The sequence below is a fragment of the Mastigoproctus giganteus genome, chromosome 1, assembly GCF_048544385.1.
Source record: "Mastigoproctus giganteus isolate SK-2022 chromosome 1, ASM4854438v1, whole genome shotgun sequence".
NCBI lineage: Eukaryota > Metazoa > Arthropoda > Arachnida > Uropygi > Thelyphonidae > Mastigoproctus > Mastigoproctus giganteus.
Genome location: NC_143575.1, coordinates 46710857 through 46727246, shown reverse-complemented (window position 1 = coordinate 46727246; position 16390 = coordinate 46710857). Strand labels below are relative to the sequence as shown.

Sequence of the window (16390 nt, the reverse complement as noted above, 5' to 3'; positions counted from 1 at the left end):
AAGTTTTTTCATTAAATAATCTTGCAAAATTTCAATATCATTAATTACATATTTTTTAACTTCGCTCCCACAATTTCCCATTGCCACAAAAGGCTTTTCATTTGTAAATATCGATGCAAAATAACTGTTGAGTTCATCTGCAACGGCAGCTGGTGTATTTAATACTATCCCCTTTCCCTTACGTAAAGGTCCGATCTGGTTTATACTGCTCTTCTTGGCATTTTTATATGTGAAGAATTCCTTATCCCCCCCTCTTTGCTCTGTTTGCTAGTGATTTCTCATAAACTGCCTTTGCTTGTCGAACCTTTACTGTGGCTCTATTACAGATCATCTTGTAGCTGTTATAGGTTTTAGTACTTTTTATTGCTCTGTAACCTTTCCATGCCACCTTTTTCTGCTCAAGTAATGTGGCAACTTCACTATTCATCCAACTTGGAACCCTCCTCATGGAGTATTTTTTTAATGGTAAATACGCATTCAAGGCATCTGTGATTAATGTTTTAAAAGCATACCACAGTTCAAATGTATTCATTCTCTGTGCGATATCTACCCAGTTAATAGAGGCCATGTAGTACCTGAAGGCATCGTAATTTCCTTTTCTGAAATTAAAACACATTCCTTTGCCTTTTACTACTGCTACCTTTCTCTCATCATCATCCACCGTAGAACTCTGTGATCACTTCCTGCTACTGGTTCCTCTACTGTCAGCCCTGTTTTGTCATCTGATTCATGGGTGATGATGAGGTCTAGAAGAGGTCATTAGATTACCTCTGAATCTAATGACCTCATAATTAACCTTATTCTGGCACATTTTTTCCAGGCACTTTCATTATGAAAGGGTAACCACCATTTGTGTCTAGGGCCTTACAAACTTTCAAGCTCAACAGGTTGTTTTTTTTTTTTTTTCAGTTATATTCTGTAATATCAATATCACATTCATATTATAGTTCTTGTGTGTAAGTTAGCATAAAGATCCCAAATGTTGAATCAAACCAGTTATGATTTTTATTTTTTTTATGAGGGTATGCAATATTAAACAAAATATATATATATATATTTTTTTAAATTTAATTCTCCTTAAACTATAATAACATAATCTATTAACTTTGGTTCCCCGTGTAAATGTTACATACCAAAAATAAAAAGACATGCGTCATTTTAAACTTAATTGTGAATCAATTAAAAAAAATTATATTGACAGATTTCAAGCTAACGAAGCTAAAAAATAATAGAGATCATAATCAATTTTATTTATACAGCATAGAGGTTACATTAATCTTAATCCTACTTGTTAAAATGATGATTGTCCACTTTTGTCTTGGAAAAAGCTTTAAAATCATCAGGAAGTAACATCACAGGAATAGTAATATGTGTCAATTCACTAATCTGCAAGTAAAACAAAATGTGGCAGCATGAAATTTTAATAAACATATTAAAAATTAATTAACTCATATGTTCCATGCCAATGCAGAATACACACGAATTGATAATATTGGACTATTCCATGTCAAATCGGCATAGTCCATGATCTATTCTGATTTTGACTAATTGTTAGAATTTTTTTTTAATTGTAAAATTTGACTCATGGATGATAAAAAAAATCAATCTTAAAGCTAGTTCTTTTTTTGTCAAACAGCTGAACTGCACTAATTTTAAATCATAAAAATAAGCTTCGGATGTTCATTAAAGTTAAAATTTGTTCTTAAATTTCAGAAAAAGTTGCAAATTTAAAATTATGGAAAAAATAAATTTCATTGGTCAATATTTGCATAACATACACTTAAATCTGAAAGAAGAACGTTCTGAGCTATTAAATATTTTGTAATTTGGTAAATGATTTTAATTGTACATTTTCTAAATAGTTATATATTTTCTTATGACAAGTTAAGCTGGGAAATTGGTTCCAGACAATGCAAGGCAACTTTCCAGAGACAAGCATTTCTGTAAACTCATGTTTTTACTCCTGTAGTATGAAGCGGTATAGGATCTTCACTTACTGTACTTTTATAATTTGAAATTTTAAGGTTCCTGAATTACTGAAGTGAATTTGCTAAGATTGCTTATTGCTCAGTTAATGTGAGAAATGTAAGCTATCCATTTAATGTAAATTCAGCTTAACAGTGCATGATATGTTTCATATCCTTTGTATGTATATACACTCAGTGGTCACTGAATTGTAACCACCCCATTTGTAATGGACTACCGCATAGCTCACAGACAGGTGGCAGTGTTTGCTTAATATTGGACATGTTTTTCTGGCAAGGACTAGGACCCTCTCGTGCATATGGACCAACATTTCACCAATGAGGTCTACTGGCAGCTCTTAGGAGACTAAGTACACCTTGCCATGTTGCCTTTTTTTTTTTTTCTGGACAGAAACGTGATCTTCCAAAGCGATAATGCACCATGTCATTGTCCCTGCACTGTGCATGAGTGGTTCAAGGAACATAGTGAAAATATACCCATCTTTATTGGCCTCCAAATTAACTTGACCTCAATCCAACTGAATGACTATGGGATGTTTTGGAATGGTAAGTGAGACATATGGACAGCCATCATCTATTCCAACACTGTGGAAAGCCTTTACAGGTAGTGTGGCTGCAGATCTCCCTATGGATGTCTTCAGACATCTAGTTGAGTCAATGGCTAGGAGAATAGTGGCTGTTATCTGTGCAAACAGTGGCCCAACATTGTATTAGGTAAGTGGTCACAATTCAGTGACCACTTAGTGTATATGTGTGTGTGTTTGTTTTATACCTTTCAGATGTATGTTTTATAATTACAAGTAACTGCTTCCCTTTACTATCCAACTTCAAACTCACAGAACCAACGTTTCTTCTTCCTCATTTATTCCTTCAACTTCCATTTTCTGGAGCAACCTCCCTTCATAAGTATTTCCTGAAAATTACAATCTACAGAAATTCAAGTCTAATGTCAACAAGTATCTTCTTCCATCTTCTCAACCTTCAACCCAAGCATGGTACTAAATGCTACAGGTTATATACCTGTTGTTTTTGGGGTTTTCATAAAAAAAATCTCTTTCCATATCCTTTCATAGATATGAAATAGTTTCATTGGCTAATTTCATTTGTAATAAAATTCACAAAACATGCTTCAAGGTATAATTTTCTTAGCATCTTACTAGGTTTGGATTTAGAGCAGATTTGATTCCATTATCTTTTAAGTTTTTTAACCTATGAAATTTGATGCTCTTCAAGCTCTTTTCTATTTTTCTTATACTCCAATTCTATGATATAATATCACCTATCTTCTTTCATATTTGAATAACATTTGCCACAATAAATTTGAGAGGGTAACACAAATCACAGTTATATGAAGAGAATGGCTGAAGTCTTCACATGTAACCACACCCCCATTAAAAGTATGGAAATTGTGATCCATGGCTCATACTGGTTTCTAACATTTTGATACTGTACGGATGGACAGACTACCCCGGTACCATTTTGGCGGTCTGGGTGTAGTGTTCTTATTGCTTTGATCTAGCATTTATTATAGTGATCTTAATGTTTTCCAATAAGAGACTTCTTATTGACCTGTGCAGTGATTACGGCTAACTGGTTGGCCTCACTTTCACGCATCCGGGGTTGGCAACAAGGGGACTCCTGGTCAGCTAAGTAGGCCCTGATCGACGGACTATTGTCGGTCAAAAGTGACTAGCATAGTGCGGAACTCTCTTGGAATCGAACATTGTGTTTCCATAAGCCCATAAAGCCATATATATATACTTTTCAAGTACTGTTGCAAATTGTCTGTATTTTACTAAAAGGAACTGATTATGTCTATTCAGCCAAGGGCCAAGCTAGCCTCAAAGACATTGGACGGCGAGGCGATGGATGTTCTCGATCCTGGCGCTTCTGGCACTGCAGACGGCAGAGTTGGAGGCTCAGGTCCAGTAACGACTCAAGTAGTGCTCGACCGCTTGCCTGGAGACCCTGTTGAGGTTTTAATGGATGGTGATGTATCTAATGATTCGACGGTAGTCGAGTCTTCCCAGAGAACTGCTGTGAAGCGGCTCAGACAGGACTCCTCCGATGACGAAGGAGATTTGCAGGAAAACTTTAAAGACATGAAAGTTGTGCGTCAGCAACTCCATGACTACATGTTCAATGACTTGAATAAAGTCAACTGAGTGGCAATGTATGCCATTCTAGGAATGTGGGACCAGCTGGAAGCCAAGGCTATCGAAGTATATGCCGAGAACCAGTCGCTAAAGGCGATGTTGAAGAGTCAGTCCTCTGTCAACGTCGCGCTCACGTCATACGCGGAAGTTGTGTGAAGCCAGAAGAGCTCAGTTCCTAAGAAGACAGAAGTGCATGCCATTCTGATAAAGTCGGACTCTGACACTCTAAAGACCAGTGAGGCCGTGAAACAGATCGTTTTGCAGTCTGTGAAGCCTGTTCTGAAAAGCGTGAATGTTCGTCGAATGAGAACAATCAAGGACACTGGAGTTGTGCTGGAGGTGCCCAGTAAAGAAGACGCCCAAAGGGTACCGAACTGTGAGAATATAAAAGCAAAAGGAATGAAAACCAAGGTTCCCAAGAAGCCTGGTAAATGTCTCATCATCTACGATGCAGATGTCAAGAAAGAAGATTTCCTATCTGAGTTGTACGAGCAGAACTTCAGTTCTCAGTCAGCAGAGCACTATTCCAGAAGAGTATCTTGATTAGGTCCGTGGCAAAGGTTGCGAACAAGGACACGAGGAACTGGATCATCGATTTTCCCACAGAGTTGCGGAATACCTTGATCGAGAAAGGCAGAGTGTTCATGCACTGGTCGTCCTACAAAGTCTGAGATATCTACTTCACAGTGAAGTGTTTCAAATGTTTTGCCTTCAGGCACCTAGCGAAGAACTGTAAATTCAAAGCTGTGTGTGGTCATTGTGCAGGAGAAGGCCACTTTTTCAAGGAGTGTCCCAAGAAGCCTACTTGCGTGAACTGTAAAAAGCAAGGTAAAGTCTCTGACCATTCTGTTCGTAGTAGAGATTGTCCCATCTACAAAAGTTATTTAGAACAGATAAAGAATAAGATTGTTTATGGATAGTACACCCATAACAGCTCTTAACGAAGGGTTCAGCGTTATACAGATTAACGGTCAGAGATAGTATCCTGTGGCTCTACAGTTGGCTGAACGCTCCAGGAAAGAAAATTGTGACTGTATCCTTTTGCAAGAGCCGTATATGGTGAATGATAAGGTTTGCGGATATCCCCTTGATTATAGGGTTGTTCAGTTTAGTCAGGGTTGTCAGGCTGCGATAGTAGTCTGCAACAGAGATTTGGTGGTTACCCAGTTACAGAAGTTGTGCTCCACGCACTATGTTTGTGCAGAGATTATTGGCTCTTTTGGCAGAATATACTTGGTTAGTATTTACGCCCATTATCGGGAAGAACCACAGGCCTATCTGCGGTACATAGATGAATTGGGTGCTGTGTTAGCAGGAAAGAAAATACTCATAGGCACAGATGCTAATGCCAAGTCAGTAAGTTGGGGTAGTAGAAATTCCAACTATAGAGGACTACTCTTTGAAGATTGTATACTGGTGAATAGACGCGAAATTCTAAATGTCCCTGATCAACCTTGTACCTTCTCTACACTGCAAGGTGAGTCTAACATTGATATCACATTATGCACTGGTAATTTAGTAAATGAAGTCACGAAGTGGTCGGTGGAGACCGATTGGTCTACAAGTGATCACCGTGCTTTACGAAGTGAGATCCACCTATTTGAATGCACAGAACTGTCATTTGTGATGTGGATAGATTTGTGGTGAGTACCACTAACTGGAGAAGGTTTAAGTCAGTCTTAAACAATGTAACTGCCGATGAGAGCTGGAGACAATGTTGCCATTGTAGCCTGGCGGCCCAAAGAGTTTCTTTAATTAGTGAGCTTATTCAGAAGGCTTGTTGCACTTCAATGAGGAGAGGAAGGAATAGAATGACGTCTGTTCCCTGGTGGTGTGGGGAGTTAAGCAGACTTAGACGCCTTGTCAATAAGACCCGAAGGAAGTTTCAGAGAGCCAGACGGTCTGTCTACCAGAATCTGGACGACTACCAGGAGTGATTTGCTGCGGCTAGGAGAAACTATACCAAGATGATTCGCGACTGCAAGCGGAAGGCATGGCAGGATTTTGTCTCCGACAGAGGCAACTCGAATCCTTGGGGACTGCCGTACCAGTTAGTTATGGATAAGGTTAGACTTGACCAGGTCCAGCATTCAGTTTTCGGGGGATTGAGCGAGTCTCAGACCTGGAACGACACGATGCTTACGGTCCTTTGTGCGCTTTTTCCTGTCGACAACGTCAATGGCGAAACGGCTGAACAGACTGCTATTCATTTAGCTAACCAGAGCGGTAGTTCTGGTGCATCCAGTGAGATGTTTACTCTAGCTGAACTTGAGTGGGCTGTTAAGCGCATGAGAAACCGAAAGGCCCCTGGCACTGACAACATTTCCACGGAAGTCTTGAAGGAATTTTTCCGGCAATGTCCTGACTTATTATTGTCTTTGTACAACCAATGCCTCGAAGAAGGCACGTTTCCACAGAGTTGGAAAGAAGCCAGATTCATCATTCCCCTGAAGGGAGACGATCATGAGAGGACTGATTTATCTTCCTACAGGCCTGTTGCCTTGTTATCTGTTCTTGGAAAGACCTTTGAAAGGCTAATTATGAATCGTTTGAATAATGTGTATAGAGACAAAGACCAGGAGTCCGACCGGCAGTTTGGCTTCAGACTGGGCCATTCTGCTGAGGATGCCGTGGTGAGACTGCTCTCATTGGTTCATGGTTCAGAGAGCAAGTACGTGTTGGGAATTTTTCTCGACTTCAAGGGGGGCTTTTGACCGCCTATGGTGGGAAAGCATTCTATGCTGAATGAGGCTTGTGGACTGTCCGAGTGATATCTACTGTCTCTTGCGTAGCTACTTTCACGATCGGAGAGTGGTGGTCTATAACCACTTCGAGAAAGTTTGTTACGCAGTCTCCAGAGGAGTTCTGCAGGGGTCCATCATTGGTCCTTTCATGTGGAACTTCGTCTTGGACAAGTTATTAAACCAAGACTGGAATGGTGTAGAGATCGTAGCTTATGTAGATGATGTTGCCGTACTGGTGTGCGGTAATGCCCGATTAGAACTGGAGCTAAAAGCCAGTTGGGTTCTGGGTCGGATACAGACTCCGGCCTCGGTTCACAAGCTGATGATATCGCCGACGAAGTTGCAGTGCATGATGCTTAAAGGACTTCTCAGTCTGAACAGACATCCCACGGTAGGCCTTGGTGGGCTCGCCTTGGGCTTTGCTCCTGTAGTGAAGTATCTGGGAGTCAATCTTGATCAGAGACAGTTTTATTCCTCATGCGAAGGCCATGAGGATAAGATAAAAAAGCTGTATGGGAAACTGAAAAGAATTATCCGAACTGACTGGAGAATCAAAGGAAGGAACTTAGACATTCTACATAAGTGCCTCTTTGTCCCTATTATAACGTATGGCTGTGGAGCCTGGGATCAGGTAGTAGACAGATGTGTCGTGAAATGACACTTGATGGTGGCTCAGAGATTTGCGCTACTCGGTGTGACCAAAGCCTGCCGCACTGTCTCCACAGAAGCCCTACAGATTACTGCTGGTGCAGTGCCAGTTGACTTGGTAGTTCTCAAGCGACTCCTGAGGTACCGAACTAAGAACAATATTCCCATGGAACTGATGGGTGTTCGTTGTTGCTCAGATGAGGGAAGAACATACGGCAGACCCAACCTGAAGGTTGAGAGCAAGCGTATATCACTAGAGGTCCATCGGCTCTGGCAAGTGTTGGGCAACGTCCTCAAAGGGCAGAGTGACGTCCGAACTATTGCCTGACGTTTCAAAGTTGGAACAGATATGCAGGTGGCCTAAGCTTGGTGTCTTTCAGGCTATGGTTGTTACTGGACATCGACTTCGGTTGCAGCTACATCAACTAGGCCTTGTGGACAGTGACCGCTGTCGTTGCAGGCAGATTGAGGATAGTCAGCTGTATGACATACCAAGGCAAAGGCTTCTTGGCCATTTAGGGGTTTCCTCTCCCCGTGAAATGCAAAGGCTTTTTGATGATGAAAGTATATATAAAAAAAATTTTTCTTGACGTATCTAAAAAATTTAAATATTATTCATAGTGCTCAGAGCACTACCTGAATCAAAGGGTTCACTTTATTCCCGCATGCTTGCGGATGTTAGCATTATGTTGCAACTGCTTTGCTTATTTAGTATCGTATTATATGTACATGGTACGTTTTGACTTCTAAATTGATGTATAAAAATTTCTTTTTGACTTCTAAATTGATATAGTTTTTAGATTGTGGTTTGATCAAAGCAATCTGAATTCTACGAACTCAGAGCTAAAAAGCTGGTGAAAATTTAAGGGTAGTAGCGACCTGCCTCCAAGGGACTAGGGATGGTAAACTTCCCTGCAGCATGGAACGCCAAATAGGTCGATGTAAATAGTTTAATTGCATTGTTGAGCTTTTGCTCAGGGAACACTCCAATGAGTGTAAATATGATGATGATGTACGGACAGACCCATGAGATTTACAATAATCACTAATATGCCTGAGCTGATATGCATATTCAAGTCATACTATACAATATTTGTGAAGAGGTATCTGAATCCTTTTTATTCTATAATGCACTTAGTAATATGTAATTTAAACAAATTCACTTCAAAAATTCACGGTAAAAAATTTCAAATTATAAAAATATGAGGGTGGGCTGAAAAGTAATGCCTCACTGCATAACTTTTGAAGGAACAGTGATAAATCAGAAAGAAAAAAACATGCTTATAGATTAAAAAAAAAAAAAAAACTCCCTTAATTTGATGCATTTTTTCTGCATATGCTCCACCTAATTTGAAATTTCATCTAGCGCTTAGCAAGTTTCTGTATGATATTCTGATAAAATACTTTCAGCTAAGAGTCCACCATCTTTTCATGCCTGCTTTTTAAGTTCTTCAGAGTCATACCTATTACCCCAGTGATGTTTTTTAAGCTTTGAGAAAAAAAAAAAGAAAAAAAAAAAAACTTTTGGATCAAATCTGAGCTATAGAAAAGATGCAGAACTTCAAATCCTAGCAATGAAACACAACATTATTGTGTTGAAGGAATACTGCTGTACTGCTACACCTTGCTTATTTTATTTAAACTTGTTCAACGTGTCAATGTATTATAGTCCTTTTTCTAAAACAAAAGGTCTAACTCTAACATTTTCAGCAGTCAGAAACTCAATAACTGCAAGTAAATGTTTAAATCACAAAATTAAAGATTATTAATATTGGTAGTATTATTATTAGTGGAAAAATTATGCAAGGAATAAGCTTATATAGAATCATAAAAAAAAAAAATTTAAAAAAATACACTACCACTTCATTTGTCCATCCCTTCTAATAGCTTGTCTAAACTTCCTTTAAATTCACTCACTTCCACAATACCAGATGGAAGTTTGTTCCAACAATCAATTTCTCTCTGGCATGCTCCCACTTAAAATTAGGTAAGCTTTATACAAAATCTTTTTACAACATAGCAACTTTACACATTTCTTCCACCGAGAATAAAAACACACGTGAAGAAACACTTGTCTCTGAATAGCATCCAACACTCCATCTTTTACTACCTGGAAAGCAACAGGCCATGACCAGTTTGAACCCGCTAGAAGTCATACTTTGAATACATCTAAAGTGAAGAAACCACAAAGATGATGACAGTATTTTCTTAGATTTAATATAAGAAATTTCTAAGAAGTTCACAAAACCCTTATTTATAACAGAAGCATCTTTAAATGCAGCCAAAATTCCATAATGAAATGAGTAAATATTTTTCAGACACAAAAAGGGTTCTAAATGTAATGTAGGTGACTAGATAATCAGAATAAAATAAATCAAAGGAAGCAGTGCAGGATTACTGCAACAACAACAACATAATAGGAGAGTCACTTAATGATTTTGTGATGGTTCTGGATCTTGGCTCAGGTAATACATCACAAAAATGTTGCAAAAATGCATCAACAAAGTTAGTTAGATTTGCATAAGCTAGAGATGTTGTTGTTGTTGCTCGGGTTTTATTGGCGCATTAGCGACTAAGGCTATAATGCGCCACAACCAGGTGATATATAAAAATTTTTGTTTCACTGACCTAATTACTTAGGTCACCATATCAAAATATAAAATAACAAAGGTATAAAATGCAAAAAGATAAACCAATAAAGAAATAACAATAACAAATAAATATTAAATAAAAGTAAAAACTTTTATCGATTTATAAAAGCTAAAAATAGCAGACATGTGGTCATTGTCAGATAAAATCTGACTGAGTGTATACGGCTCAGTCAGATGATTAAAAGCAGTAAAACGGATATTACTAAAATCTGGACAATCAATTAAAATGTGTCTGATAGTTAAAATTGTGCCATAGGACTCACACATAGGAGGGTCATCAGCCCTCAGCATAAGCTAGAGAAGTGCAGCAAATGAGGTAAATTAAATGTGATGGATAAAATGATGGTTAACTAGTAGAGGAAAATTAATAGTTATAAATGGGCAAATGCACTATATGGATCAGTATTATTAGTTACTCAGAGTCTGTGTTTCTAATTTACATTACTGATTGTTGTTATTACTGATGATGCTATTACAAATGTCATGTCAAAATTTGATATTAATAAGCTGGGCTGTTACCAATGATAAACAGAGTACAGCAGGGACCCCAACATCCAATGTAATTCATTTGACAAAACCCATCGTATGTTGAAAATATTGTAAGTTGAAACCAATAATACATTGATTTCCTGTAATTCATTCCCCAACAACACATAAAATAGGTATTTCTTACATGTTATATTTCATTTTTACATTAAAAATGAATGTTTCATAAAGATTATTTAAGTCATAAAACACAAACAATAAATTAGCATTTACCTTAGACTTGAAGCGCACAGCTGATGAAATCGATGGTGGCATAGTGGTGGTGGGACTATATCAAGCATTGGGTGTCTTTTCACTCTTTTGTCTTTTGCTACTGCTTCCAAAGAAACTGTCCAAAGTGGACTGTTTCTGATGACTTTTTTGTAGCTTCCTGAAGTAAGAAATGACTTCATCTTCTATTTTTCCCATAATGAGTTCAGTGTTTTCAATGTTGGGGTGCTTTTTACAACTTCTCTTAAATGCTCCCAACAAGAAATGACGGTCTTAAACTCTTCAGCTTACACTTTTTGGGTGTCTTTTTCTTCCTCTTCCCCTCCCTCTCCAGTGTCACTCTCCAAAATTTTCTTCAACTCTTGTAGTTTCTCTGTTGTTAGCCGATGCCCATGAGCATCAATAAGGTCTTTCACATCCTCTTTGCCAATCTCCAGACCCACTGATTTACCAAGAGTGACAATATCATTTGTCAAAGCACCATCATCTTCAAATCCGTAAACATTATGGATAATTAAAGGCCATATGTTTTACCAGGCTGAATTTAAGTACCTGGTGGAAACATCATTCCAAGAACTTACAGCCTCACACAGTCCAGCATGTTGAACTTTGATCTCCAAAAACCTTTGAGGGTGACAGCATTTTCACCAGAGGTTGCTGCAAAGCAACTTGCGAACATTTTTGGGTGCAGATTTTCTTGAAGTTTGCAATCACTTGCTGGTACATTGGTTGAAGAAGAGGAGTGGTGTTGGGTGGCAAAAATTTTACTTGAACAAATTCAAATTTTGCCTCGAGATTGAACAAGGTTGGGATCATGGCCTGACGCATTATCCAACAGGAAGCTTATTTTTCTCAAGATAACTCTTCACTGAAGGACAAAACACTTAAAGCTCCCATTCATTGAAGACATCCCGTAACCCAGGCCTTCTTGTTACTTCACCAAAACATTCCCAGCATGCCTTTGTCGACCTTTTGTTGTTTAAATACTCTGGGGTGTTAGAGTGACACACAAGCAAAGGCTTCAGCTTAAAATCTCAAGAGACATTTGACCCAACAGGAGAGTGAATCTATCTTTCATAGGCTTATGCCCAGGTAAACTAGCTTCATCCTTAGTGATGTACATTTTCCTGGGGATTCGCTTCCAGAAGAGGCCGATTTCGTCAATGTTAAAAACCTGCTGGGGAAGATAACCCTCCCGATTAACAAACTCTCAGAATTCAATTTTAAATGTCTCAGTTGCCTTTTTTATCAGCACTGAATGCCCCCCCCCCCATGCCTTTCAACACTTTTGATATTAGCCCTTTTCTGGAAGCACTCGGAACCAGTCTCTGCTGGCTTTAAAGTCTTCAAAGCGCACAGCACTGCCACTGGTTGATGGAGCTTTAAGTTTCAGATCGTCATAGAGCTGAAACAATTTCGTATGAGTGATGTTCCATGTGCCATAAGTTGAACAATAATGTTGTTAAACAATAAAAAAGACACTAACTGGTTGAGAACAATCGTACGAGTGACGTTCCATGCGCCTGAAAATTTCCATCCATGTATCATTCCAGCTATATCAGAAAGCCATCTGTACCTGCAAATATCATCGATCCTTAAAATAAGAAATCGTATGGAAGGTATGTCGGTTCCTGAGAACATTGGATGTTGATGTCATCATAAGTCGAGTCCCCACTGTACTCTGACACAACAGCAAATCAATTACACTGCTTGTCTAAAGAATAGCAATTAAGATTTAATGCTAAAAAAAATATTATAAACTTTAAAAAAGTTTAAAAAAGGTTATCTTCAACACTGCTGAAAATTAAAAGGATATACCGGTTGTAATAATACAAAATGAAGTTCTCTAAGCAGTGTATAAAGGCTGCTAAGACAGCACATTGGATTCAGTCAATGATATACAGGTAGCCCTCGATTTATGTTGGGGTTAGGTTCCTGGGGGGGAAGGCGCAAATGGAACCCTTTATATAATGGCGTCAATCAAAAATCACAGGGTTAGGTTCCAGGCACCAAAAATTTTACCTACTACTTTGCATCAATTGTTTTATTTTATTAGCATTCTTCATAGTTGTAGTAATAGTCGATGGAGGCATATTCATAGCCCTACACACATTAGGGCAGCTTTCATCAGTTTCTATCCTCCGAATATTGCACTAGGATTCAATTAACTACTTTTACCAGACATGGCATGTCTTTATTCTATTAAATTAAAAACTTTATAACATGACTGGAAAAAACTGCACACAGCTTTCACTATTATTATTATTTAATTTATTAATAGCACAATTAATAAAAAAATGTTAGGTTAATAAATTTCCAACACATGTAAATACTACCCACATCCATGAGTGGTTACTTTGAGGGCGGGAATCTTTATTCTCTCTGATACGAATGCGCTAATTGCTGATTGGCTCAGATTGTCCTAAATCACATGAACAGTGCACGATACATAGCACAGTATGATGCCGATAAATTCTATCTGATTTTAAACTTTCAATTTATAAAAAAAATTGCAAAAATAAATAAATAAAATTGGCATTGTGGTTAGTGATCGGCACTATTGCGAATCGGCACAAATCAGACCAGCGCAAAACAAGGGCTACCTGTACAGGAATTTATCCAATGAAAAAAATAAATAAATAAAATATTCCACAGATAGCACCTCGTAGATGCCAACACAGGAATGGGTGTTGCCTACAAGACAGACAGATGCTTTTGGTCACCTGGCATCTGCTAAAAAATGCCAAACAAAAAATTAATTTCTCATAATTCACAGTATAGGAACTCCCCAACTTACGTAATACTCGACTTACGCAAATTCAACTTTACGCAAGTTTTTGTCGGCTGGTGCAAAAATCGTGGAAAAGTATTTTGCATCCCATAGGAATAAATGGAGGTATCGTGAAAATATCGCAATGTGATCCCAATAACAACACATCGTTTTTTTTTTTTTTGGTACTTCGTTCTAAGACCTTGGAAGTTGAAATTTTCGCTATATGACTAAGCTATTTATCTCTCAAAAATGTCATTTTTATAATGAGAATTGCATCACACTGTCATTGTTATCATATGTTCCGTTATAAGAATCGATTTTGAAAGGCTTTGTGATATTTTTCTAAAACGCATATCTGGAGGTCACTACCATAAAACAATAAAAACAATTTGCTCTTTCCGGTTTATTGGGCTTTTCTGTTAGTGCATCTAATTATAAACAGGTAGTAAACTCGATCTTATTGCATTTGCGATAATCCCGATAACTGAAATTTGGTGAGTTTTTATGTTACAGTATTATTGGTGAAATGAGTTCCCCTTCACTGAAATCTTCAATCATATAAAAAACAAATAAATTTTCAGAATCTTCTCTTCATTCCTATTTATTTATTACAATGGCAAAAGTGCAAGTGCTGGGAAATGAAACAAAATTGATTCTGAAATGAAGGTGATGATTAATTAAGAAGTACAAAGCAGGACAAAGTTTGTCACCTACTGCATGGAATTAGGTCTCGCTGCTTAAACAGTGAATACTATTTTAAGGGACAGCGCACGTATAAAAGAACATGTTAAAGGATCAATGTATTTCACACCCAGGCCAATCCGTCCCAACAGTGATCAAAAACAGCATTCAGGTGCTATATCAAAGATGAAAAAGCTATTAATAATATGGATGGAAACTTAAATTCAGAAGCACGTGCCCCTGAGTCCAATGGCCATTCAAGCAAAAGCAAGAAGTATTTATGAAGATAATGCTAAGTATGCAAAGCCCAAGCCAAATTCGTGGCAAGCAACGGGTTTAATAGGTTCACGCATCGCACTGGTTTCCAAAACATTAAAGTATGCAAAGTCGCCAGTACCGATTCTGCAGCTGCAGAGAAATTTTGTAATGTGTTGGAAAAAACCCCTTCTAAATCTCAACTTTTGCAGCAGCATCATTGCCAGAAAGGTAAACTTACTGACTTTATACCTGTCTCCTCTCTCTTTTTGCAATTTTATAATTTTAAAATTTTTGTAATTTTGTACACTTTTGTAATTTTTCCTGTGCATGAGATAAAAAAATTGAATAATTCTATTTACATGTTCGTCGGACATTTCTTTTTTGCTTCTATCAAATTCAGCCCACATAGTTGCGAGTACAGAATTTCCCTAAATGCTAATTTAGGGAAATTACGACTTATGTAGCGTTCCACGGAACACAACCCTTACATTAATTGGGGATTGGCTGTATATTGAAATGAAAACAGAATACTGAATAATCAGAGAATATTGGTGGGCAAAGGTACATTACAAGATTTGAGTTAAATTACAAATTTTAAAAAAAACAGAAAAATTTTAAAAAGTGGGATCTGTCAAACACAGCATAAGATTAATTAGTATGAAAAAGAAAGAGAAATTGGAGGGGAAGATAACTGTACAGGATATGTATAATTACACCTTTATGCACAAGGAAGCTAAAAAAAAAGAATGTAATATAATATGGTGGGAAAAAACAATATAAACACAATATAAACATATTATAAACAAAAAATATTGGTAAAACTTGAATAGCAAGATGAAGTACCAATACTGAATTATTGGTTCTTCAATTAAGGACAAATTATAAACACAAAGTCAAAAATACAAGGGTAGAGAACATAATACGAGAATTTTTGGATAGGTCAGTATGCACATCTTCAACAGGGAATTATGGTTATGGAAATCTGTCCATAACATGGCATTTCAGTGTTGCACATCTAATGGAAAATAAAATGCCAAGAACCAGGGCAACAAAGTAAATTAAAGAAATGGTTTGTGTCAGCAGATGTGTAGAGAGTAGTCCCAAAAAACTGAAAGGAGTTTTTGAAGCCAGTAGACATCGCTGGACAGTGCAGTGTCGAGTCAGTTTGGTGTGACATAAGCACTGGGAGATCAAAATTGAGTAGGAGTGTGCTATAGGCCTAATGACTCTGATGAGTATAATAATAAACTGTACAGGGAAATAGAGTGGGCCAGTAAATCAGTCTTATAATTGGGGATTTTAATTTCCCAGATATTGACTGGAATTTGCGGGTTGGTCACTCACACACTAGCAAGGCTTCTGTGGATTTATTGGATGACTGTTTTCTACATCAGCATGTTCGGGAGGCAACTAGAGGGAGTAATACTCTTGATCTAATTATAAGTAGTGATTCTTCATGCATTAAGATTCTGCAGATAAAGGAACCACTAGGTGGCAGTGATCACAGTGTGCTGAAGTGGGATTTACTCAAAGAAGTAACTGCCATCAGGGGTAAAGGGAAGGGTTTTTGCTTTCGTAAAGGCGACTACGATGGTCTGAGACAGTATTTAAATTCTATACAGTGGGACCAACTGATTATGTTACCAATAGCAAATTCAAAATGGAAAGCATTCAAAGAATTATCTTTGAATGCTACCAGGCTTTACATATCAACTAAGAAATATTGTTCAAGGTTTAG

At 37.7% G+C, this 16390-nt stretch overlaps 1 protein-coding gene across 2 annotated transcripts in view; it reads right to left on the bottom strand.

The window, feature by feature from the left end:
* The window catches only part of LOC150090764 (phosphatidylinositol 5-phosphate 4-kinase type-2 alpha-like), a 148867-nt gene that overhangs the window by 112868 nt on the left and 19609 nt on the right, over window positions 1–16390 (bottom strand). For both annotated transcript variants that reach the window (XM_090379979.1, XM_090379969.1), the window contains exon 2: window positions 1289–1386. In XM_090379979.1, the coding sequence (XP_090236105.1) occupies window positions 1289–1386 (98 nt within the window). The remainder of the gene's footprint in view (window positions 1–1288; window positions 1387–16390) is intronic.